General features: G+C 34.5%; 1 protein-coding gene and 1 non-coding gene across 8 annotated transcripts in view; one reads left to right on the top strand and one right to left on the bottom strand.

Moving 5' to 3' along the window:
• SENP7 (SUMO specific peptidase 7) overlaps nucleotides 1-27,548 on the bottom strand; it is a 128,037-nt gene that overhangs the window by 50,987 nt on the left and 49,502 nt on the right. For 5 of the 7 annotated variants that reach the window (XM_010966379.3, XM_045503926.2, XM_045503928.2 and 2 more), the window contains one exon: nucleotides 6,449-6,646. The exons of the other annotated variants lie outside the window; for them this stretch is intronic. In XM_010966379.3, coding sequence (XP_010964681.1) covers nucleotides 6,449-6,646 — 198 coding nt within the window. The remainder of the gene's footprint in view (nucleotides 1-6,448; nucleotides 6,647-27,548) is intronic. 7 annotated transcript variants of the gene reach the window in all.
• TRNAP-AGG (transfer RNA proline (anticodon AGG)) lies at nucleotides 23,564-23,637 on the top strand. The gene has a single exon. It is a non-coding gene; the product is annotated as a tRNA-Pro (tRNA).

The raw sequence follows: 27,548 nt of genomic DNA on the forward strand, positions 1-27,548 counted from the left end.
TACCCAATTTTTCTCAAAAAAATGTTTTTTCTTTTCCAGTAGTTATTAAAAACAGATACTACAAACCAATTCAAAAAATCTTTATTCTTCTTATTCCCTGGTAAATAATAACATATTTGTAACTGGTAAATACCAAAGCTACATCTGACAAGAAAGATATCATTCAGATTGCATTATGGTAAATGACAGATGCCTTAAGTGAAACAGCACATACATTGATGGTAATAATGAACTTTATTTAATAGCATCAGGGAAAGGGTCAACAAAATAAATGCTTAGAAAAGTAAAGTGTATTTTTAAAGCTCCAAAATTTTTTAATTTGGTGTGGTTCAATCAAAAGTACTAACGTAAGCCTAGTATTTTTTTTTTTTAATTTCTCAGGGTGGGGGGTAATTAGGTTTGGTTATTTATTTATTTATCTTTAGTGGAGGTGCTAAGGATTGAACCCAGGACCTCATGCATGCACTGTGCTACTGAGCTATACCCTCCCTGCCAGCCTAGTGTCTTCTTAAACAGAATGGGTAGTATAATCTTTTCCTGGTTAGCGAGATGTTATTATGAACAACTGATGTACTTTGCCACACTACAAAGATGCCCTCAAGGCAACTATTCGGCCCTGAATTGACAGGCCCAAGCCAAATTACTGTGAATTTTTTAGTTCTTTTTATGTACCTTTTAAGTTTTCCTGCCTCCTCTTTATCAGATGTTCCCCATGACTGTTACCAACATATCACTTGCAGCATTTTACTGACCTTTTCTGAGAGACAATACCACTTAGAAAGGGCCAGAGTACTTTTAAGTTAAAAAATGTAAACTTTCCTGTACTTTGTTACATCTGCTGTGGTACTTAGAGGTACTCTTTATTTTCACTACATAGAGACACTATGTTCTTTTCACTATGTTCCAAACAGCGTAGAATTTCAGATCCTGGGAGAACTTTAAAATAATTTAGTCTACTCTTTATTTTAAACATGAGGAATTCAAACCTCAGAAAAGTTAAATGGCTACCCAAGTATAAGTAATTCTTCCTAGTAGAAGAACCTAGGTCAGTTATCTTTTTGTTTTTTAAATTTTATTCCATTACACTGCATCCTCAATACTAAATTGCCAAAGGATAGAAGCAATTGAATTCTCTTCTGAATAATAAATGATCATTCTATTCTTTTATGCTTTGTTTTGCTCCTAGATTCTGAAGAAAGAAAAAGGAGAGATATCAAAAATGAAGCCTGGAGGATAAATGAGATCTTTTAAGCTAAAAAAAAAAAATCTGAAAGTCTTGCCTAGAAGAGAAAAATTTCAAACTTCACCCAAAAACCACTGGAAAAGATTATCTACCAAGCTGCAGCAGAACCTACATCTCTAAAGCACAGGAGGCATAGAGGGTCTCTGAATTTACCAGAAGGTTCGAAGAACTATCTCAGCATGTCTACCATGGGGTATCTTTCAATTAGAGGTAAACAAATGCCACAGGGAAAAAACTGAAGACCAAGTAGAATATGTAAAGGTTAATAAATTAGATATCAGGTAAAATATGTAATAAAGTCCAATTCCTACTGTACTTATGAAAAAAAAATTAAAGTTCAGAAGAATGAAAAGCAGTATGGCACAGGGGTTAAGAGTAAGGAGTCTGGAGTGAGACAAACATAGGGTTAGGTTCTGATTTCAGCACTTAATAATTCTACAACCTTAGGTAAGTTACTTACTATAATGTATGCCTCCTAGCATCATCTCTAAGACAGGGAGAATTATAAAATCTACCTTAAAAAATTATTAAGACTAGATGAAATAATTGATGTAAAGCAGTTAGCACCAGTCCTGGCACACAGTAAGTACACAATAAATGGAAGTTCACTTTAATTTTCCTATTATTGAAGTCTTGCTCAAATTTATAAACAATCTTTTCAATAGTGCTTGTCATAATTTATCATGCTCTGCAATCTTAACGAAAATATCTAGAAAAGTACATAGTTAAACAGTTAGCAATGCCCATAGTACTCCTAGCTCTTCATAACACATGCCATAGCCCAAGCATCTTTCATCAACTATTTGCAGTTTATAGAATTTAGGTACCTTGAGGAAAGAGAGCTTTGTGTGACAGCTTTATAAAATATAAATCTATAAAGTGATGACTAAATTCGTAATACCTAAACTGTCTTTCGGTGTATAACTTATAAATTAGCACTGCCATGAAAATTCTAGGGCTAGCCAGCATTTCAAAAGATTCTGAATTTTCACAAGAAATATATAAAGGTGTATACTACATCTCTCACACATGGAAGGAAGGACTGAAAATTGTCATTTCACACAGTCCATCCAATTTTTTCCCCAAGTATGCAAACAGTATCAGTAAGTAAAATATAGTTTGTTTAACTTTACTTATTAATATTGTGAAATCATACTTCAAGATATAATATGCTAAACCAAATGAGAAACAAATTTTGTAATGCATGAGATGAAGCATAAAGTATACTGGCCTGAGAAGTAATGCCATTAATTGATTATGTCTCTGCACGGGTATTTTCTCTGATTCTTAATTTTCTCAGTTATAAGTTTTGAGTTCCCTTCCTATACAAGGTAGCATGGTAAATGTAAGATTCAAATAATTCAATAAATAGGGGAAAAATTTGAAAAACTGGTAAGAGCTATTAAGATAAACTTGATGTCAAGAGCAAATTTTTTTAAAGAAATGGAAAACCCTCATTAAAAGATAATAATTTTATCTGGTCTGATAATAAAGCTATAATATAATAAATTTTAAAATTACAATACTAATTTAGTTTTATTTTGCTGTAATTTAGACAAATACTTTTCTAAAATTGTGCTGTGATATTTTAATAAGGTTCCCATAAATCCATTCTTATCCTAGATGATATAATTCAAAATATTACTTTCTAAATCAATTTCTCAAGCTATGTAGAAAAACATTTTTAATTTTTGAATAACTTTCACAGATTTTCTAAATTTGCTTTTTTTTACTAAGCTATATTTTTGGTGAATAAATTATCACTCAGTTAAAACATTACTGGCTTAGAGAAGTTCTAAGCTACAAGAATACTGTGGTTGTCATACCATCACATCTGGAAAGTCATACAACCACAACAGTTGGAATATGTAATGTTTTAAAACTTTAAACATATGTAAATGTAAGAAAAACATGAATAATACTTATACCATTTAGGGAAATTCCAAGAACCAGGAGCTAACTTTTTTCTTAATGGAATATGGGTACACTGCCTCAATACATCTCTAACAATCTCTGGTGCCAACTGATGAAAGCAGGAGAAAGATGGTTAACCTTCTCAAAAGCCTTGTATGTGTCTCCCACTAGGCTCTTTCTTGCCTGCTGACTAAGGTTTATAAAAATCTGGAAATTTTCTCCCAGGAAAATAGATGTGAACCACACATGGTGATAAAACCTAGACTATAATATGATTTACTTGTTTAAAAAGAAATGTGTGCATTCCACATACTGCTAGTTTGATATATCTAAAATTCTTGACCCTTTCCTTCATTATTTAACAAGGTTGATCTGGATCATATATTTTCTGTTTTTCTTCTCAATTTCATCCAGAAGTTAAAAGGCTAAATTGTCTTCATATAAAAGGCAAGATGCTTAGATCACTACCTTTAGATTCTAGAATGCAAATAAAATTTCTAAAAAAATGCCATTCCTGGGACTGAATGAGTAATGTTTGTTTACTCAATAGCTAAACTGTAAGTTAAAATTAAAAACCAAAACTAAATTTTTCTCCCTTCATCTTTCTGAAATAATAAAGTCCTAGCTAAGTAAAAATGAAAATAAAACAGTGTCATGTTCGAAGTTAAGCAAAGACTGAAGAAAACCTAAGTCTCCTATTCCAGACAGCGAGTCCCACACAGAAAACATCTGTCTAAAGCTACGCCCTAAACAGTTCTCCAGTTGTCTTTTTTGAAGTTTGTATTATCTCTTTTCCTGGCTGTCTCCAAAATTACAGAGCAGATAATTGGTTCTATTGGAGAAAAATACATTTCAATCAAAAAGACTGGAGATATAACTCCGCTGAGAAGCAATTTCTTTCTTGTATTCTGCAAACATTTATTGAGCATTTAGTATGTGCCCAGTACTGTGCTACGTACTAATAATAGTGAAAAAATAATAGTATGAAGTCCCTGCCCTCACGAGGCTTGTTGCCAGGGAGGCAGAGAAACTAAAAATCACAATATAGTGTGATGAGTGCTATGATACATGAAGAGGCTGCTTAGCAAGATGAAGAAATGGATCAAATGCAGATGTGGGAGGCGGAATTAAAGGCAGCTTCCCAAGAAGACAGAATACGAACTTGATGCTAAAGACCAGTACAAGTCAGTAAAAGGGAAAAGGAGACTCTTTGCAAGATAAGAGAACAAGCAGCATGAGCTCAGAGGTATAAAATAGCATTATACATTCAGTGAACCATCAATAGTTCCCTAAGTCTGAAGTACAGCATGAATGTGGAGGGGTGGACAGACATAAAGTTAGAGGTGAGACCATCAAGGACCCTGTATGCCAAGCTAAGGAGTTTGAACTTTATCCTGAAGTGTATGTGGAGCCACAGAAAGATGTTAAACTAGATAGTGACAAGTAATATCTGTCTTTTACAAATAATACTTTGGCAACAATACAGGGAAACAACCAAGAAGAAAAAGACTATGTACAGGAAGCCAAATTAAACTATGATCATAGTAACAAAGGCACAAAACTGATAGGGCTTGAACTGAGGTAGTGGCAATAAAGATGATGATCATTTCAAGACAGATTTAGGAAGTAAAAATAACTAGACATGACAAATCATAGTATATGAAGGGTAAGAAAAATGAGGAACAAGGACAATTTCCAACTTCTAATTTTAAGAACTAAGTGTAGAGAAGTCATATATTCAGACAGGGAGGAGATATGGGAATAGGAACAAGTTAAATTTAAGATACCTGGAGCTGAGGAAAAAGATCTGGACTAACTGGTAGTTCACCCCCGGAAGTAAACAGAAAACACACACACACAGAGTAAAAACCAAATTAGAATCCTTTAGGGACTCTTTACTTCACATTATATTTAAATTACACGAACACATAATTTAGCTGCTAACAATTTCTGGTAAGAAAAACTATTCTTCTGAGAGAATATAACATGACACTATTATAAACATGCTGTTCTAATTGAAAAAGGACAGAATGGGATGAGGGGACTGATGCTATTTGGAAGAGTTGAAGCTTCTTTTCAAAAGAGTCCAAAGGGATTGGAAGGTTCATTCCTTTCAGCAGCCCCCTTATTTAGATTCATCAGCACGGTAAGGAATAGGTTCACCTGTACTAAGGAGGAAAAATGCTGGAATCCAGAACAATGACAGCAAAATGCTTCATAAATTACTGAAGCTAAACTGTCTGACTCTAAGATTTTGGGTGCTTTAGAAAGTCATATTTACATCAGGATGATCTAGTACAGAAATTCTTGTTACATAGCTTTTTATGGTTTTGTCTTTTCTAAACGAAGTGTCCTTTTTTAAAATTAATGTATTATACTATGTTCAGATGTTCTGACAGAGTTCTATTTTTATTTTAAATAACAGTGTTGAAATTTAGTGATTTTTATCTGGATCTTGGCTTAAAGCACTTACAGACTCTCAACCAGATTACAGACTATATAACCAAAGAGCTGTCTCGCTAATGACAGGTTATTCTAATTGAAAGCAAAGTACCTCTCTCTAAAAAATATTCATTAAAGGGTTAAAATTATAAATGGAAATACACTAAAAATATTATGTTACAGATCACAAATTCCCAAAGCTAATTCCTAAGTTTCAGCTCCAAACTTCGTATACAATTCTTTTTAAAAAATACAAAACAAAACAAAACTAGTCTTGTTAGTTTTCAAAATTAAACTGTATATTTATTATTAAAAATCTGGGGTAGTATTTCAATATCATCTCCTTCTTTTAAAAATGCATGTAAAATACAAGAAAGCTCACAAAGTCAAAAGTGGTAAGGATGTAGATTAAATGATATTTAAAAGGTATGTTAAAAATGCAGAAAACTAAAAAGATCTATAGATATCCATACCTTTTTTTATTTTCTGCATCTTTTACATAACTTTCAACTAATATTTATTCTAGGTCCTTACCTATCCATCTATATCTAGTTCTTCATTTTATATCATAAATGAATCTTAAAAATACATATACATGAACCAATTATAAAGTTAAATGTACTAAGGATACTTGCTTTTATGGAAATAATTCTATATTAGTCTATTCAATGAAGTGCAGAACTATCATTAACTTTTTAAAAAATTAAGATTGTCAGCTTTAAGATTTGAGTGGGTCACACCTGTGTATACAGATTTTCTTATAGATGATTTCCAACAATTTTATTTTTAAGACTCTGGGACTCATTTCAAATGCGGTAAGTTGAACAAAATCAATACTGAACAACATACCTTTCAGACAAATTAAGGCTTTGGTGAAGAGGTTCTAATTTTTGACATGTCTCTAGGCTCTCAACAGATGTCGAAGGCAATGAGTCTGATTGCACCTTGTTGGCATCACATAAATTAGCATCGTTTCTAGGTAGGGTCTTTCTGAATTTTCGTCCTAAATCCGTCCATAGGACATTCGTCAACATAACTTTGAGTTGCCTGTTACACACATAAATAATTAATACACACAGTACTAAACATTGTTTAATACATGAATTCATCACAAACTGTAACAAATGAAAACCTACAGGAAATCTAAATTTCAGTTCTTCCAGCAATTAACCAGAGTAGTAAATATTATAAGAAAAAATTTGCCTAACCATTCTCAAATATACATTAAAAAGTAAACCCTATTTCACTTAAATTGGGATTTTCTTTAGAATTCTGTGTGGTATACTGCAACTATGGTCATGCACACGTATAGCTGTTGGATTTCTGGTAACCCATCTGTACCTATTCACACTATTAATGGAACAAAACACATCTGCACATTGCATCACAAAGGCAACCACTTTCCTACACTAAAAATGTGGTTTTGTTTTAGCATTTGTTGATTTGGAAAACATAATTAAAACTAAGGGTGTAACAGTACATCATCTACAGTCTTAAACCTATATAGTGTTAAGATACACTTAATTTCACCTTATTTCTAAAAACAAGTTAATTTAAAACACTATACCTATACCAATTTCAAAAAGTGAAACTGACAAATCCAAGCACTTCCAGCTTTTTTGCCTCATTACATTTTACCCATTACTCATTCAATACATCTTTGTATTGATATTACTTGAAGAACTGTGTTCAGTTCTGGAACCATGAAATATACTTTTTGCAGTACTGTGAACAGGTTACCAAGTGGATGTGAAACAATGTCAAATGAGGAATGGCTGAAAGAATTGGAAATGTTTAATCAGAAGAGTGTCTATTCTACTCCCTAGTACTAGTTTTAGGCATTGTTTGTTTACCAAATGTAAGAATATTAAGAAACAGAAAGCAAAGTGCTCATGTATTTTTAAGATAAAACAGGTCTCAAAGAAATCAATTGTTTGCAACAGCCACTTGGGGCTATATCTTCAGATCACCGGAAAGAGGGATACAAGTCTTCAGGGGAGCCTCCATAGAATGCATTGAAACTCTAAATATTTTAAGTTAAAAAAAGTTTAATCTATAGGTTTTAGAATAATCATTAAAGAATAAAGAGGTGAATGACATTTCTAATTATGAATAATAGTAATTCATTCTTCATTCAACAAATACTTACCAAACACCTTCTAGCAAAACAACTGTACTAGTAGAATCTGGAGGTTTAGCAACAAACAAAACAGTCACAGTTCCTGTCTTCTTGGAGCTTACATTCCAGAGAAGAATCACCCAATTAGTTGTTTAATTACAATTATGATGAGCAATATGAGTGAAAACTACAGAAGCTGCATTTCTTCTGAACCAGGTCAGGGACGGTTCTACTGAGAATATGACCTTTAAGCTGAAACCTCAAAGGACAGACACGATCCAAAGGAAACAAGTGGAAAATGGAGAGTGGTTCAAAAAAGGGAACAAAATGCAAATGCTCAGATATAAATAAAGTTTATTCAAAGAAATCAAAGGACTTACCTGGCTCTAGTGCTCAGAGTGAAGAGGAAATGTATGTAAGCTAAGTATGGGCAGTTAGGTAAGACCCTGTGGACTGTATTAAGGATTTGAGACTTTATGCCAACAACAACAGCAGCAATCCCCTAGCTTTAAAAACAGAATGATGAGATCAAAGCTGCATTTTTAAAAGATGACTTTTATAATGAATAGAGAAAGTACTCAGAGAAAACAGCAATAATGAATTCAGAGAGGTAATGCTGACTTAGGCGTAGTTTAGTAGAATGGTGGGAGCAGAAATGGGGAAGATGAAAAGGGATATAGCAAATGAAGGGAGTTGATATATGGCTATGAAAGGCGTATATAGGACAAGAGCTGAAGATAAATGTGAGATGCAGAAAATGGTTTTTATTAGTTATTGGTTTGTTAGTTAGCTTAAGAAATAAAACATCTGTATAAGTTTAATTGCTTGTGGGAAGGGGTCAAAAGAGTAAAAGAGGTTGAAGATACAAAAGAGAATAATTGACATTATAAGGAAGTTTCCTAGCAAATGGCATAAAAAGAGCTAATATTTATTGATTATACACATATACTGGGCACTATGCTAAGGATTTTACAATGATTTACTTCATTTAATCCTCACAACTACTCTATGAGATACAATGGTAATTATTATTCCTCTGCAATTGAGAAGACCAAGATAGAAAGATTAATAACTTAAGCCCACAGTAAAATGGGTGAGTAGTGAAAGAGATCCAGAACCATACACTATCAACTCTGCTGCTACTAGCATTCACTGTTCCACAAGGCTGGTTTCTGACGGGAGAAGAGGAGCCCCTTTCCTTCTTTCAGGAACCAAGATCATCTTTTCAAAGTGATAAGAAAGGTAAAGGAACACAGGCTTGAGAAAAGAAGAGGCTTCGAATCATCACTACGGAGAGGGGGAACTCAAGCTGACTAGAGAAACACAGTACGATTATCATGCAGTTTAGGAATCCAGTGAGATTAATAATCATGAATTTATAATGCCACAAACAGACTCTGTTTTGTGATTTTTTTCCCCTTCACTGCTCAGCCACTTTAGTGTCAGCACAACGCAAATAATTAGGTTCACAAGTGATTATTAATTACAAAAGAAAAAAACATTTTTTTAATTGAAGTACAGTCAATTATAATGAGTAAAAAACATCTTTATAATGAAAGATTTGGCAGCTACCACCTTAACCAAGTGACCAAATGTAGGGCCACCAACAGTGGGACAAGCAGACATTATGTATTCCCTGATATGATACAATAAGCAAATCACATCAGCCATGAGTTAGTCTTGCCAAAAATGTAATATGAAACTACTCATGGGCCAAATCCAGACAATCATAAAAATCTAGAATGTAGGACATTCTACAAGACAACTGGCCTGAACTCTTCAAAAAAGTCAATGTCATGGTTTAAAAAAAAAGGGGTGGGGGTCAGAGGGCAGGCAGGAGCTATTCTAAGATTAAGAGACTAATGAGACATAATAGCCAAAATACATAATGCATGAACATCAATGTGATCCTAGATTTCAAAATAAATAAATAAAAGACATTTTGGAGACACATAGGGAATTGTGATTCTAGAGTTTATATTAGTTGATAATATGAAATTACAAATGTTCTTCATAATTTATTATGGTTATTTATGTAAGAGAATTTCCTGGTTCCTAAGAAGTGCAAGCTAAAGTATTTAGAGGTGAAGTGCCACATTGTCTCTAACTAACTTTCAGATGGTTGTGAAAAAAATGTGTATGTGTAGGTATATATGTGATATGCACTTATACACATGTATGAAAACAGACTGAGAGGAGGCAAATGTGCGAAAATGTTAATAACTGGTGAATCCAGATGAAGGATATATGAGTGTTTGTTACGCTCTTAACAAAATCATCCCATGCCTGGAATCCTGTACCAAGAAAACTATGAAACACAGAGGAAAAGAAGTTATACATGAAGATATTCATCACAGTTTTTTATACAAGCAACAAACTAAAAACAACTTTAAATTCCTAGCAATAGCAGAATCATTAAGTAGACCATGATAAAGCCACTTAATGGAATGTTACTTATCTCTTAAAATCTTCTACTTTAAATTTTTTAAAAACCTGTGTTTTCTGTTTTCTACTTGTCTTTATTTCTGTTTTCTATACTAAGCAAGCACTATTTATATAAAGAGAAATGTCAACTAAGTAATTTTTAAAATGGTAAATAGGTTTACCAAGCCAAAACTATCGATTAGTGAAATGGAATTTTTTTTACATTCAGGACTATTCTTTCATAACTATATGTTTACAACTGTACAACTTAAAATTCTAAGTGATTAAATGAAAATCCTTCTAAAATCTTAAAGATATAAGGCATACTTCTTGTCTAATGAGATTATTAGTAATTTGCTAAATTATTTAAGGAAAGTATTATCCCACTGGTAATTTTAATAATTTTAAATATGAAAATATCCAATGTTGGAAAAAGCCATTTTTCTATCCACCCAGACCAAATAAGAATCACCACTGTGATCTTACTGATAATTCTAATAGTGTGGCTCTAAGTGAGAAAGTCAATTTGGGTTCTCTGGAGAAATACTCTGGAGAGTATTTCTTGTCCTTCAGAGAAATGCGTGTAGGAAATCAGAATATGCTACCTCAAAATATGTTATTGTGGCACAAGGATTATTTTGAAGTGAACACAACTGAGAGCAGATGCCAAAAAGGCTCTCTATCCACCCGCTGCTTGTCTAAAAATAGGTTTTGACTACTCATCACCAGAGACTCTTATCAGCCTAGGAATGGAATCTACATAACAAGCCTCACTAAACAGACTATCTTCTGTTAGTTTCCCTCGTATATGTACTTTTCCCAGTTTGCCATCCTTGGAATGGCAATCCTTTTTCTTTTGTCTTCTCACTTTGCTAGAAATTTATTATTCTTCATTAACACACTATATAAGCCCAAGTTGTAACGACTTCTTTGAGTTACTCATCACAGAATTTCTCCTACGTATATGCACACTGCATTTATTAATAGACTGTGTTTGTTTTTCTTTTATTAATCTGTATTTTGTCTGTCAGATTTGCAGGGCCCCAGCCAAGGAATCTAAGAGAGTAGAGGCTTTTTTCTCTCCTCTATGTGGACAAAATATTTGAACACTTCATAAAAAAGATATACGAACGGACAACATGCACCTTATCGTTCTGGTCTTTAAAAAAAGTTTCTTGTCTTTTCAAAAAAAGGGGGAAGGCAGCAAAAGATTACCACACACACTTTAGAGAAGATACAAAAGCACATGAAAAGATGCTCAACATCATCGTTCATCACGGAAATGCAATTAAAACCTCAAAAAGATACTACTACACATCCATTACAATGGATGGTGATAAGAAACTGACCACACAAGTACTGGCAGAAGTGTGGAGGAAGTAAAACTCTCCTACACTGCTGGTGGTAAGGTAAAATGGCACAATTACTTTTGGAAAACATTTGGCAGTTTCTTACAAAGTTGAAAATACACTTTCAATGACCCAGCAACCCATCTCCTAGGTATTTAACCAAAAGAAATGAAAACATGTCCACACAGGCACTTGTACATGAATATTCACAGCAGCTTTACGCACAGTAGCTCAAAACTGGAAATAACCCAAATGTCCATCAACAGCCACATGGATATGAGGGGAAAAGAACATGTCATCCCAAAATATGCCACTTTGGCATGTTGATTATTTTGAGCTGAAGACACTTGAGAAACAACAGTTGCAGGAAAGACTCTGACCTCCCCTTTTCTGCTGGAAAGTGGGTCATAAAAATTTCCCATGAGAATGGTGCCCTCTCTGTACCTGGAAGACACTCCTATCACTGGAGACTGGGAGTCAATGTCAAAATGGATCAGCACAAACAAACCTACTGAAATAAATCTTCCATCAATTTCCCCCATGTATTCTAGTCATTTCCCACAATTTAACCCACCTAGAAACATAAATCCTTGTTTTTCATCTTGTCACTTCCCCACAAATGTACTGCTCTTTGTTAAAAAGATATATAAGCTCTCAGTCCTAACCACATCTTCAGGCCATCATTTTTCCTCTAAGAGCTCCCATGTGCACATTAAAATATTAAACATTTGTGTGTTTTTTCCTGTTAATCTGCCTTCTGTCAGTTTAATTCTTAGGCCTAACCACAGAATCTAAGAGGGTAGAGGAAAAGTTTTTCCTCTACAACAGATAAAATATAGCATTTTCATAGAATGGAATACTACTCAGCAATAAAAAGAAATGAACTACTGATAACATCCAGCAATACAGACAGATCTCCAAAACATTATGTTCATGAAATAAACCAGACACAAAATAATATACATACTGTGTTCTAATATATTTGCAACTCTAGAAAGACAAACCTAATCTATGCTAACAGAAAGCAGGTCAGTGACTGTCTGAAGTTGGAGGTGAGTGGGTAAGGGGATTAGTGGAAGAGGGCACACAGGAAGTCTTTGGGGAATCGGTGTTCACAGACGGTGGTGGTGGTAGTACCATAAGCATACAAATTTGTTAAAACTCATCAAAATATATACATATAAACATAAAATGTGTGTATTTTATTGTATGTAAATTATACATGAATAAAGGTCATTTTAAAAGTTATTAAAATATGCAAAAATATTTATTACCTTAAGAAAATGAATCTACTTTGTTTTTCTCTTCAAAGCCAAATTACAAAGAATTAAATGAGTAACATTTTTATCCATTTAATTTATATAGGTACACTTTTGCTAAAATTTGGATTGAAAAATTCATTAGTTAGAATAATCTCAGGGGCTCTAAAGAATAATCATTACTGCAGTCTGCACTGAACACCACCATTCCAGTATAAGAATTTGTTACACGGCAACTACCTAAATGCCTTAGAGCAAGTATCTTTTGAATGAGAAAGGTACTTCAGTTAATTCTTTGACATTAAAACACTAGTACTTAACACATTGCTTTGGACTTTGAGGTACTACATAAACCAGCTAGTTGACTGAATAATTTTAATCCATAATCCACACAGTTAACAGAATAAATTGTGTGCCTCTGCCCTATTCCTCTTTCATACTGTTAGAGCAGGCAAATAGCTAGATATGAGCAGAGAAAGGCGGACACAGTCCAAATGGCAGGAATTGGGCAGAAAGGAGGGGCACAGGCCAAACGCAGGAAACCACACATCATGTGAGCAGCAGGGATCCCTGGGCAGAGAAAGAAAAGCTGGAATCTTTGGGCTGATAAGGGGCCACACCTTTTGGCCTGGAGACCAGCAAAGAAAGGTCAGAAAAGGCAGGAATTTCCAGTGTCCGAATGTAACCTTTTACTCATTATGCCCTCATTTCAATAAAATTAGCCTTGCAGATCAGAAGTACCCATCATACACTGACGCCATGACACTTCCGATCCAGACTAAATAAGGACAAAAATCCCTCCTCCCTTTGGGAAGGTGGAGCTGGGATGATAATCAGGGAATACGACCCCAAACCCTTCCCTCCCCAATGAATATTCCACCCACTCATTTTTACACCCTATGTAACTAACTTGCCAAAGAAACTCAGGGCAGCCACTCACCTGAGCCTGCCTGCTCTCCCCTGAGAGTGTACTATCCATCCTTTAACGTAATCCTCACTGTACCTTTTTAACCTCTAAGTCTTGTCTCTGAATTCTTTCTGGGATGGGACAAGAACCTGGAACACTGGTTGCATCTATCGGCACCAATACTGTCTTAGACCACTAGGGCTGCTGTGACAAAAATACTATAGGCTGACTGGCTAAACAACAAACATATATTTCTTACAGATCCAGAGGGTGGGGAGTCCAAGATCAAGGCACTGGCAGATTTGGTGTGTGGTGAGAGCCTGCTTCTCACTGTGTATTCATGCGGCAGAAGTGTTAGCAGATAGTGAGACTCCTAAATTAGGAGGTCCACTAAAGAGTGGGTCCTTGCTGCTGGCTATGAAAGAATTCGCAGTGGAAGCAGAGGGGCAAAATGAAAAGCTGCTTTATGTCTTGAAAGAGGAAAAGGAAAGAAAGTGCTCGAGTGGTTAAAAGAAGAGAAATGTACTGGAGTGGGAAGCCATCAGCCAAGACTGCCAGTTGAGACAGCTCTGGCCCAGGTATGGCCACTTGAACTTGTAAGGGAGGCTTCCACCATCATGTCCTCATTCCAGCTGTGCTGGAGCCCATTAACCTTTCTTTTCCATCTTTGTATGGGCTTTCCTAGTTGTTGCCATGGCAATCATCAACTGTCATGGTGTTGGTGGGTGTGCCATTTAACATCCCAATGCATTACAATGAGGCTCAAAGTCTACTGGAAGTCAAATCCTCTGCCATCTTAGGCTTTGCAGGTTCTAACCAGTTCTTGTTTCTTCTCTTTACAGCTGTCTCCTGAGACTCAGATAAGAGTAATTTGTTTCTATTGGAGGGAGGGGCAGGGGTTTGATCCTGGGGGCAACAGCCTTGGTAACAAAAAGGAAAGTTGCTTTTATTTACTTTTTTTTTAACACCTTTATTATGGTATAATTCCTGTACAGTGAACTACACCTATTTCAGATGTACAATTTGATGAATTTTGATAGATGTATACACTTATGAAACCACCATCACAATCAAGATAGCTAAGGATTTCAGGTCAAGATAGCAGTATTAGAACCAAGAGCTCGCCTCTCCTCACGACTACAATGAAACCACAGCTGAATGATAAACAACCATTGAAAAAAATGCTGGAATCTAGCAAAAAAGAGCTTCTGCAACTGGAAACATAAAGAAGGAACCACAACAGGATGGTAGGAGGGGCGAGCTCATGATATAATTGGGCCCCATACTCCCGGGGTGGGCAACCCACAAGAATAGTTAAGTAGCAGAAGCCCTCCCACAGGAGTGAGAGCTCTAAGCCCCATGTCAGGCTCCCCAGCCCAGGGTTCCTACATTGGGAAGAAAAGGAGACCCCAGGACATCTGGTTTTGAAGACCAGCAAGGCTTGGCTCCGGTAGCCCCACAGGACTGGGGGAAACAGAGACTTCATTCGCTTGGGAAGCGTACATGGAAACTCGTGTGCGCCAGGTTCAAGGGCAGAGGCAGTCATTTCATAGAAACCTGAGCCAGGCCTGCCTGCTGGATTTGGAGGGTCTCCTGGGGACACAGGGATGGCTGCAGCTCACCCAGGGGACATAAAAGCTGGTGGCAGACATTCTGGGAATGTTCATCTACGTGAGCTTTCCTGGAGGCTGATGTCTTGATTAGATCATTAGCACCAAGATCCAGCCCCACCCAACAGCCTGTAGAGAAGCCTCAGGCCAAACAACATACAGGGTGGGAACACAGCCCCACCCAACAGCAGACTTCCTAAGCCACAAAGGCCTCTACACATAGCCCTACCCACCAGAGGTCCAGGACCAAGCTTCACCCAGCAGTGGGCAGGCATTGCCTCCTCCTGCCAGGAAACCTGCATAAGCCTCTAGTCCAGCCTCATCCACCAGGGGAAAATACTAGAAATAAGAACACAATAATCCCAAAGCCTGTGGAAGGAATCCACAAACACATAGAAAGATAGATGATATGAGGCAGCAAAGGAGTATCTCCAGACCAAGGCACAAGATAAAATCCCAGAAGAAGAAATAAGTGATGAGGAGATAGGCAATTTATCTGAGAAAAAGTTTAAAGTAATGATGGCAAAGATATTTAGAGAACTCAAGAGAAGTGTAGATGCACAGAACGAAGTTTTTAGCAAAGAGTTGAAGAATAAAATCACTGAAATGAACAATACACTAGAAGGAACCAAGAATAGACTAAATGAGGCAGAAGAACAGATCAGTGAGCTAGAAGACAGATTACTGGAAATCACTACTGCAGAAGAGAAAGAAGAAAAACCAATGAAAAGAAATGAGGAGTTTAAGAGAACTCTGGGACAACATGAAGCGCACTAATATTTGCATTATAGGAGACCCAGAAAGAGAAAAGAGAGGGGCCCTGAGAAAAATTTTGGAGAGATAATCACTGAAAACTTCCCCAATCTGGGAAAGGAAATAGTCACCCAAGTCCAGGAAGCACAGTGAGTATCACACAAGATCAACCCAAAGAGGAACACACCAAGGCACGTAGTCATCAGTTGGACAAAAATTAAGGATAAGAAGAAAATATTAAAATTAGCAAGAGAAAAGCAACAAATAACATCAAGGGAACTTCCATAAGGTTATCAGCTGATTTTTCAGCAGAAACTCTACAGGCCAGAAGGGAGTGGCATGATATATTTAAAGTGATGCAAGGGGGAAACCTACAACCAAGAATACCCTATCCAGCAAGGCTCTTATTCAGACTTGATGGAAAAAATCAAAAGCTTCACAGATAAAACAAAAGCCAAAAGATTTCAGCACCACCAAACCAGCTTTACAACAAATTTTAAAGGACCTTCTGTAGTCATCAAACCGTAAGGAAAGCGAATAAAAAGAAGAAAGAGAAAAAAAAAAAGACCTACAAAAGGTTACTCTGGCTGCTCAGGGTCTTTTGTGGTTCCTTGTGAACTTTGGAACTGTTTGTTCTAGCTCTGTGAGGAATGTCATGAGTATCTTGACAGGGGTTGCACTGGATCTGTGGATTGCTTTGGGTAGTGTGGCCATTTTGATAGTGTTGATTCTTCCAATTCAAGAGCACAAGAAATCTTTCCAGTTCTTTGTGTCATTTCACTTTTCGGAGTATAGGTAACCTCCTTGGTTAGGTTTATTTCTGGGTACTTTGTTGTTTTTGATGTAATGGAAATGTTTATGCCAGTTACAAAATTCTGGTTTTTAAAGTGAAAAAAAAGGAAATGAAAGGCCACAAATGGCAAAATACCCTTCTTTCTTATGGGTGAGTTGTATTCCATTCTATATATATATATGCTGCGTCTTCATTATCTATTCAACTACTGATGTGCACTTGGATGCTTCATATCTTGGCAATTATAAATAATGTTGCTGTTAACAGCAGGGTGTATGTATCTTTCTGAATTAATTCTTATTTTGTGGTTGGCTTTATTCCTTTGATAACTATGTAAGTTTAAAAAACTAAAGCTCTAAACATTCTCAGAAACAATGAACAGTACATATATGTAAATTAAATATATGCACAGTTAAAAAAAAAAGAAATGAGCTATCAAGCCATGAAATACATGGAAGAAATTTAAAAGACATATTACTAAATGAAAGAAGCCAGTCTGAAAAGGCTACAAACTGTATAATTCCAACCAAATAACATTCTGGAAAAGGCACAGCTACAGAAACAATAAAAATATCGTGTTTACCAAGGGTTTGGGGAGAGGGAGGGAGAGAGGAATTAAAAGATGGAGCACAAGGGATTTTTAGGGCAATGAAATTATTCTGTATGATACTATAGTGGTGGCTACATGTCATTATGCATTTGTCAAAACCCACAGAATGTACAACATCAAGAGCAAACCCTAATGTAAACTATGACTTCGGTTGATAATAATGTGTCCATGTTGGTTCATCAATTGTACCAAATATGCCACAATGATGAGGAATGTTGAGGGTAGGGGAGTGTATATATGTGGGTAGAGGGGGCTATGGGTGAACTCTGTATTTTCTGTTCAATTCTGCTGTAAACCTGAAACTGCTATAAAAAATTAAGTCTATTAATAAAAAATGGGAAAATACAGGGGTAAAAGAATAAACAGGATAGAAGAAAAAAAATCCATAATATTGCTACCCAGAGACGATTTTAGTACATCTTCTTCAGGAATTTTATCTGTAAGTGGGTGTGAGTGGGAGAGGATAGTTAAATTGTGATTATACTTCAAGGATATCCTGCTTTTTCTTCATTAACATTGTGTGCCTTTCCCCATGTCAGTAAAAATTCATCACAAATCTCATATAAATGTGTTACACTTATTTTTATAATGTAGAAGAACAATTTACATCCTCCTATTATTGAACATTTAATCAGCCTCTGAATTTTTATGCTACTGTAAATATTTCTGCAATAAACATCCTTATAAATACAAAAAAAAAATACCCTAGAAGGAATCTACAGTAGATTACCACAAGTTTTACAGACAAGCAAAAGCTAAAAAAGTTCAGCACCACCAAACCAGCTTTACAAGAAATGTTAAAGGGACTTCTCCAAGTGAAAAAGAAAAGATCACAACTAGAAACATGAAAATTAGAAAAGGAAAAATCTCATTGGTAAAGGCAAATATACAGTAAAGGTAGTAAAAGCAGCCACTATAAAGCTAGTAGGAAGATTAAAAGACGAAAGTAGTAAAATCATCCACATACACAGTAAGTAGTTAAGGGATACACAAAACAAAAATCACATATAGATACATAGCTGTGTACAGTGTGGGGAATATAGTCAATAACCATGTAATATCTTCAAAGGTCTGGTGAAATATCATAACTAGACTTACCCTGGTGATCATTTTGAAATGTATAGCACCACTGAATTACTACATTATATAATAGAAACTAACATAGTGTTGTACGTCAATTATACTTCAAAAACAAACAAACAAACAAACTCATTGAAAAAGAGATTGGGTTTGTGGTTACCAGGGAAAGGGGGTGGGGGGAGGAGAAAATGGATTAAAATGGTCAAAAGGTACAAACTTCTAGTTATAAGATAAATAGGTACTAGGGGTATAACGTACAACATGAAAAATATAATTAACACTGCTGTATGTTATATATGAAAATTGTAAAGAGAGTAAGTCTTATAAGTTCTATCACAAGAATAAAATTTTTTTTTCTATTTCTTTAATTTTCTATCTATAGAAGATGATGGATGTCCACTAAACTTACAGTGATAATTATTTCATGATGTATGTAAGACAAATCATTCTGCGGTATGCTTTAAACTTATACAGTACTTTATGCCAATTATATCTCAATAAATTGGAAGACAGATAAAGATGAACAGTAAAATATTTATTTAAAAATTTTTATTTTTCTTTACTTAGAACAACATACAGATATAAATAAAATATATCATGACAAGTTGTGTTCTTCCACATATGAGTGATGCACATGTTAATATATTAATATACTTTTTCTCATGCTAATCTGTTTTTTCTCACTTATGTGCCAGCTCAGACACTGAACTTAAGTTGATACAGAAATTTTTTCCTCCCCTAAACCTCATACATGATCAGCTGAATTTCATGTCTCCACTGATCTACAAGAACAAACTGCTTGTTAATCAAACTTTAAATGTCTCTACTTTGCCCAGGCCTAAGAACTTTGGACGAACTATCAATCTAAACCAGCACACAACCACTCCCTAGAATAGGCTAACCTCAAGATAAAACATTTTCTGACCTACTGTGCAACCTCACCACTTGCTCATCCTACTTCCTCAAACCTACTTATTTCTAGCCTTGTTTACTCCTCCCAATGTAAGAAAAGTCCTTTTCTGGCTACCTTTTGCAGACCTTGTGATCACACTGTTCTCCCTATTACAATGGTCCCTTTCTCCCTTCTTGCAATTGTTCCATTATTTTTCAATTGTGGGTCACTTTACTTTTGCGGGGGAAGTTCTCTCATCTTTGATGTGGTACCTCAGTAACATTTGTGTAGGAAAACAATGTATTTATACATCTTAATGCAAAAACTACATGCTTGCTCTGAATATCACAGGGAAAAAAAAGATCATTAAAGTTTGGCTTTTTACTCCCTTGTAATCCAGATGCTGCTTTAGTTTATTATTTTTTATTATTTTATTATTTTTTAACTCCTCTCCCCTAAAAGTGCTACATGCTATAAAATTTAAATAGAAGAAAGTACTAAGTAATCCCTGATATGTCCCTGAGAAAATAACTCTCAGGCTCATATTAGCCTAAAATACCTTCATTAAGTCCCCTAAACAGAGTCTTCCGACAGACTGTTTATGTGATTTCCTTCACACAAATAACAAATTCTTATTACAGGATTCATCTTCAAGCAATCCACTTTCCCATCCTACTCTACTCCCCAATAAAACCATTTCTTAAAACTTTCTATTATTTTTCCTAGTAATTACTACCACTAATTTTTTTCTTTTAAACAACATCTACTGATAGAATATGAGTATTTTTTACTCTTTGTTCCAAGCTTTTTCTGTGTGTGAGAGCAGAAGGATTTATGAATTACAACAAGTGAGAAGAACACTGGGGGTCTTTCCCAAAGGACTGTCTCTCCATCACACCCCTTCCTGCCAATGATCTCCCAATACACTTAACATCAAAAATTATGTTTAATATAGTCAATATTTTACAATAACTACAAATGGAGTATAATCCTTAAAAATTATGAATCACTGTACTGTACACCTGTAATTTATATAATATTGTACATCAACTATACTTCAATCTTAAAAAATGATGTCTAAATCCACAGTGTTAATTTTTACATGAATATTCTTCAAAGCTGAACCACCTAGCCACTGCAGTTACATTTCCTTTTCGTACAATGTTGTTTTTCTAGGAGTTAATAATTACCTAACTTTTATACACTGACTTTAACTTCTTTTCCATGTAATACCACTGAAAATCACAGACAAAAGATACAGAATTCTCCTCAATAAAGCTGAAACATCAGGTGGCCTATCAGCTCCAGAAAGAGAAGAATATGGGATAGACACTCTATGTGGCCTGTAAAGCCTATATTATTTACTACCTGTTCCTCTACAAAGAAAGTCTGCCCTCTTACACTCTCATTTTAGTGAAGCATATCATAAAAGAGTTTCCTAAGAAAGAGTATATGGCAGGTGATTTTTTTCTGAGAACTTTTATGTCTAAAAATGTCTATTTTACTCTCACACTTGATGAGTTCAGTTTGGAACAATGGGCTGGAAACAATATTATCTTTGAATTTTGAAGACATTGCTTTGAAGAAATACCTTTCAGTGGCTCCTAAAAGTTTAAATGGCATTACAATGCCTGATCCTTATATAACGGGGTTTTCTTTGTTTTTCTTTTTGGTCTCTGGAAACTGTTCAGATCTTTTTTTTATCTCTTCTGTACTGAAATCTAATGATGATGTGCCTTGATGAGAGTTTTTCTTTCTCCTTTTTTCCTCTTCATTCATAGTGCTAGGCATTCATAAAGCCTTTTTAGTATGAAAATGTATTCTTCAGATATTCAAAGTATTTCCTTGATAAATTCTTCCTCTATTTTCTCTGGTCTATGTGGTATTCCTATTATTTAGATGTGCTATCTAGTTTGATTCTCCACTTTCCTTATCTTTTCCTTCCTACTATATTTATTTATTCTATTTTCCAGGAAAATAATTTAGCTTCATCTTTATTGAAATTTCTTATTGCTACTACCACATTTATAATTCCCAAGACCTTTTTCTTATTCTCTAAATGTCACTTTTTGTTGTTTCCTACCTATTCTTCATGGATGTGACATCACTATGTAAAAGATAAAAATAAACATGATAGAAGGTCTTGAGTTTTCCCCTTGCTTATTTTGCCTTTGCTCCTTTCTTTCTTTGTACCTACCACCCCTACCTCCAGAAAACTTTGACTAGGTGATAAACCACAAGGTTTACCACAAAAACAATCCTTGGAAAATATTGTAGTGATAGCTATCAGGACCCTAAGCAAGGGCATAAAAAACAGAAAAGATCCATAGGAATAGGAAAGAGAACAAAGATATATATATTCAATCACTATATTTACCTGGAGGTGATTTGATTCCTTTGCTATTTATCTATGTTTCTTAAGTTTCCCATCCCACTTTACTTATGTAACAGGAAAAAAAAATAGGAATTTTTTTTTACTAAAAATAGACTTACCTATGAACCAGCAATCCCACTCCTGGGCATATATCTGGAGGGAACTCTAATTCAAAAAGATACATGCACCCCAGTGTTCATAGCAGCACTATATACAATAGCCAAAACATGGAAATAACCTAAAAGTCTATTGACAAATGACTGGATAAAGAAGTTGTGGTATATTTTTACAATGGAATACTATTCAGCCATAAAAAAGAATAAAATAATGCCATCTGCAGCAACGTGGATGGACCTAGAGACTCTTCTAAGTGAAGCAAGCCAGAAAGAGAAAGAATACCATATCACTCACATGTGGAATCTTAAAAAAAAAAAAAAAAGATACAAATGAACTTATTTACAAAACAGAAATAGACTCACAGACATTAAAAACAAACTTATGGTTACCAGGGGGGAAAGGGGACGGGAAGGGATAAACTGGGAGTTTGAGAATTGCAGATACTAACTACTATATATAAAATAGATAAACAACAAGTTTCTACTGTATAGCACAAGGAACTATATTCAATATCTTGAAGTAACCTATAATGAAAAAGAATATGAAAATGAAAAAGAATATTTTAAAGAAATGTCAATCTTAAATAAGACAAGATGCAGAAGAGAAATGCTCCAACCTTTCTCTGCTCCTCCACTCCTGTTTTACTTCACAGTTACTGCCTTTTTCATTTTGCCTCTAAATTGGATTGTCATCTTTTTTTTCTCCCTGACTCCTCTTTTAATATAGCTAGTTATCCCCTGAATGGCAAGTTCTATTTCTAACTTTTTATTGAGGTAGAAAAAAATGGAATATGGGAAATAGGACACGGAAATAATGACAAAGTGTTGAAATTTAACATAAATACATCATATATTTACAATAAATATTCAAAAGACTATTCATTTCCTCACACCTTAAAAAGAAATGAAGAGAATTCTAAGAGGATGGCAGAGTAGGAAGTACCAAGAATCCCTCTCCCAACCTATAGAACAACTAACTACACTGGCAAAATCTGTCCAATATTAACTATTTTGAAAATCCGAAGTCTTTTGAAGGCTTGCAACTTCAGGAGAAGGCCTGGGTAAACTGTCATTAATTGTGGTCAACTTCAGCTCTTAGCACAGTAGCAGCTACCCATCCCAAATCCCTACCTCCTTGGCAGCAGCAGGGCATATGTTACAAGAACAGCTTACACTCAGCAGGCAGAAACCAGGGTGGACAAAAAGGACCCTACCCTCCAAATATTAGTGATCTGTGCTCTGATCACTAAGTAGAGCGTCTAACCTCAGAGCTGCAGGCCAAGAGGCTAGCAGCCACTGTGGTTGCACCTCCACTCAAAGTTGTAAGTTCCACCTGTCTAAAACTTTTGAAAGCCAAAAATGAAGAGAAATTCTTGACAACAGCAAAAAAAAAAAAAAAGTGATTTGTTGCATATAAGAGATTCTCAATAAGATAATAAGATTTTTCACTAGAAATTTTGGAGGCCAGAAGTCCATGGGCTCATATACTCAAATTTCTAAAAGAAAAAAACTCTCAACCAAATATTATATATCTGGCAAAACTATACTTCAAGATTGAGGGAGAAATTAAGACATTCCCAGACAAACAAAACCCAATGGAGTTTGTTACCACAAGACCTGTCCTGCAAGAAATGCTCGAGGGAGTCTTGCACAGTGAAATGAAAAAGCACTACAGGGGGAGGGTATAGTTCAGTGGTTAAGAATGCATGGTTAGGGTGCATGAGGTCCTGGGTTCAATCCCCAGTACCTTCATTAAAACAAACAAATAAACACAATTACCACCACCCCCCACCCAAAAGCACTACAGAGAAACTCAACATTATATGAAGAAATAAAAATCTCAATAAAAGTAAATATATGGACAATTATTAAAGTTCTTACTACCATAATTTTAGTTTGTAACTCCACTTCTGTTTTCTACATGACTTAACAGACTAATACTTTTTAAAGAAAACAATTAGTCTAAAAGCTAGTATTATTTCAACTTTGTTTTTAACTTCAACATTTGTTTTCTACGTAATGTAAAGAAAAATGTATTTAAAATAATTATTAGCTTATGTTTTTAGCATAAAATATACAAAGACATTACATTTTGACATCAAGAATTGAAAGAGGTACAGATGGAACTGTAAAGTAACAATTTCTTCATGTTGTTCAAATTAAGCAGGTTAGAGACCCAAATTAGAGTACAATAACTTCAGAATGTTAAACATAATCCCCATGGAATCCACAAAGAAAACAGCTATACAAAAGGAAAAGAAAAGGGAATTTAAACATTTGACTACCAAAAAATCAACCAAATGAAAACAAGAGTAATGAAGGAAAGATGGGATGACAAAAAAGCTATAAGATATTTAGAAAACAAATAGCAAAATGACAGAAATAAATCACTCTCTTTTAATAATTACTTCAAACATAAATAAATTTTCCAGTCAAAAAATGGAGGGTGGCAGGATGAATAAAAAAATATGACCCAACTATATGCTGCCTACACAAGATTCACATTGGATCCAAAGACACAAATAGGTTGAAGGAGAAAAGATGGAAGAAGATATTCCATGTAAAAACTACCAAAAGAGAGCATAGCTATATTAATATCAGGCAAAATAAATTTTATATCAGAAAAGGCTATAAGAAACAAAGAAAAATATTATATATTCACACAAGGTATAAAACAGCCAAAAGATTTAATCATTACAAACATTTACACACCTAATGATGGATTATCAAAAGACATAAAGTAAAAATTGACAGAAAAGAAGACAGAAATAGACAGTTCTACAATAATAGTTGGAGGGTTTGATATCCCATTCTCATTAATGGCTAGAACAACCTGACAAAAGTAAGGACTTGAACAACACAAAAAACCAATTAACAAGCACACACAGAACACAGTACCCTACAAGAGAATACACATTCTTCTCAAGTGCACACATAGAACATTCTTTAGGATAGACCATATTTTAGGCAATAAATTAAGCCTCAATAGATTAGAAAGACATTTATCATACAAAGCATCCTCTCTGATGACAATAAGATAAAGTTAGAAATCAGTAAGAGAAGGAAAACTTGAAAACTCACAAATTGTGTAAATTAAATAACACATTCTTAACCAACAGGTCAAAATAGAAATCAAAAGGGAAATTAAAAATACTAAAGAGATGAATAAAAATAAAAACACAATATACAAACATTTCTGGAATGCATTAAAGAGAAGGAAATAATAAAGATCAGAGCAGACAAAATGATACAGAATAGAAAAATAATAAAGTTAATGAAACCAGAAGTTGGTTCTTTTTTTAAAAAATCAACAAACTTGAAAAACTTTTAGCTAGATTGACTAGGAAAAAAAAGAGAGAAGACACAAATTACAAAAATCAGAAATGAAACTAGGGAAATTGTTAATTGTTCAATAAAAATAAAAAGGACTATATTGAGTATTATAAACTGTATGTCAACAAAATTGGATAACCTAGATGAAATGGTTAAATTCCCAGAAACACAAAATGTACCAAGACTAAGTCACAAAGAAACAAAATATGGAGAGATCCTATAATTAGTAAGAAAACTGAATCACTAATCAAAAAAAAAAAAAAAACCCAAGAAAAGCCCTGGACTTGATGATTTCACTAGTAGATTCCAATAAACATTAAATGAAGAACTACCACTAATCCTTCTCAAACTTTTCCCAAAAATGGAAGCAAAGAAAACAATTTCTAACTTAGCCTATGAGATCAGCATTACCCTCATACCAAAGTCAAGATACTGAAGAAAAAAGAAAGAAAACTGAAGACCAATATCCCTTACAAGCACTGATGCAAAATCCTCAACAAAATACTAACAAAGCAAACTCAGTAGCATATTAAAAAGATTTTACACCATGACCAAGTGGGATTTGTTCCTAGAATGCAAAAAGGGTTCAATATATAAAAATAAATTGATGTAAAAACCACATTAACAGAACAAAGAGGGAAAAAAACATGACGATGCCAATTAACACAAAAAAGCATTTGACAACGTTCAATATCCTTTCATGATAAAAACTCTCAAAAAACTAGGAACAGAAGGAAATTGCTTCAACACAATAAAAGCCATATATGAAAAACCCAAGTGAACATCATGCTTAATGATGAAAGACTAAAATGATTTTCCTCTCAATCAAGAAGAAAAGGATGCCTGTTCTCATCATTTCTATTCAACATAATATTGAAAGTTCTAGCCAGTAAGACAAGAAAAAGGAAAAAAAAAGGCATCCAAATTAGAAAGGAAGAAGTTAAATTATCTCTATTCACATGACGGTATCATCTTATATATAGAAAAGCCTGAAGATTTCACAAAAAAAATGACTATTAAACCAATACATGAATTCAACAAAGTAGCAAGATACAAAGTCAATGTGCAAAAATCGGTTGCATTTCTATACATTAACAGCAAAGGATCTGAAAAGGAAATTATTAAAACAATTCCTTTTATAATAGCATCAAAAAGAACAAAATACTTAGGAATTAACTTAAACCAAGGAGACAAGACTCATAAAATGAAACTATAAAACATGGCTAAAAGAAATTGAAGAAGACATAAATATAAACGCATCTAATGTTCATGGATTGGAAGACTAAACGTTGTTAAGATGTCAATACCGACCAAAGTAATCTACACATTGAATGCAATCATATCAAAATCACAATGAAGTTTTTCTTACAAAAACAGAAAAACCTATCCTAAAATTCATATAGAACCTCAAGGGACTCCCAATAGTCAAAACAATTTTGAAAAGGAAGTTTAAGCTATAAGACTCACATTTTATTTCAAAACTTACTACAAAGTTACTTCAATCAAAACAGTGTATACTAGGATAAAATCAGACATATAAATCACTAGAATAGAATAGAGAGCCCAAAAATAAACTCTTACATGTATAGTCAATGATTTTTAACAAGACTGCCAAGATCATCCAATGAGGAAAGGACAGCCTTTTCAACAAATGGTGCTAGGAAGACCGGATATATTCATGTACTAAAGAATGAAGCTGGACCTCTACCTAACTCATGTATAAACATTAACTCAAAATAGATCAAAGAACTAAATGCAAAAGCTAAAATTATGAAACATAAGAAAAACATTGGGGAAAATCTTCATGACCATGACATTGGATTTGGCAATGATTTCTGGATATGAAACAAACAAACAAAAAAAGACAAAATGTACTTCATAAATAAAATATGTGCATCCAAAAACACTACCAACAGAGTAAAAAGCCAAATCACAAAAATGGGAAAAAAGATTTGCAAATCATACATATGATAAGGGATTAATATTCAGAATATATACAGAACTCTTAAAGCTCAACAACAACAAAAAAACCCAACTTGTCCAATTCACAAGTGGGCAAAGAACTTGAAAAGACATTTTTCCAAAGGTACACAAATGGCCAATAAGCACATGGAAATATGTTAACCATCACTAATCATTAGGCAAATACAAATCAAAACCACACGGAGCTATCACTTTAAACCCATGAGGATGGCAATTAAGAAAAAAACAAAACTAATAAGGTTGACAAAGATGTAGAGAAAAGTGGAACTCCTACGCACTGCCAGAGGCAATTTAAAATGGTGTAAGGGGAGGTGATAGCTCAGTGGTAGAGTGCCTGCCAAGCATGC

The sequence above is a fragment of the Camelus bactrianus genome, chromosome 1 (genome assembly GCF_048773025.1).
Source record: "Camelus bactrianus isolate YW-2024 breed Bactrian camel chromosome 1, ASM4877302v1, whole genome shotgun sequence".
Classification (NCBI taxonomy): domain Eukaryota; kingdom Metazoa; phylum Chordata; class Mammalia; order Artiodactyla; family Camelidae; genus Camelus; species Camelus bactrianus.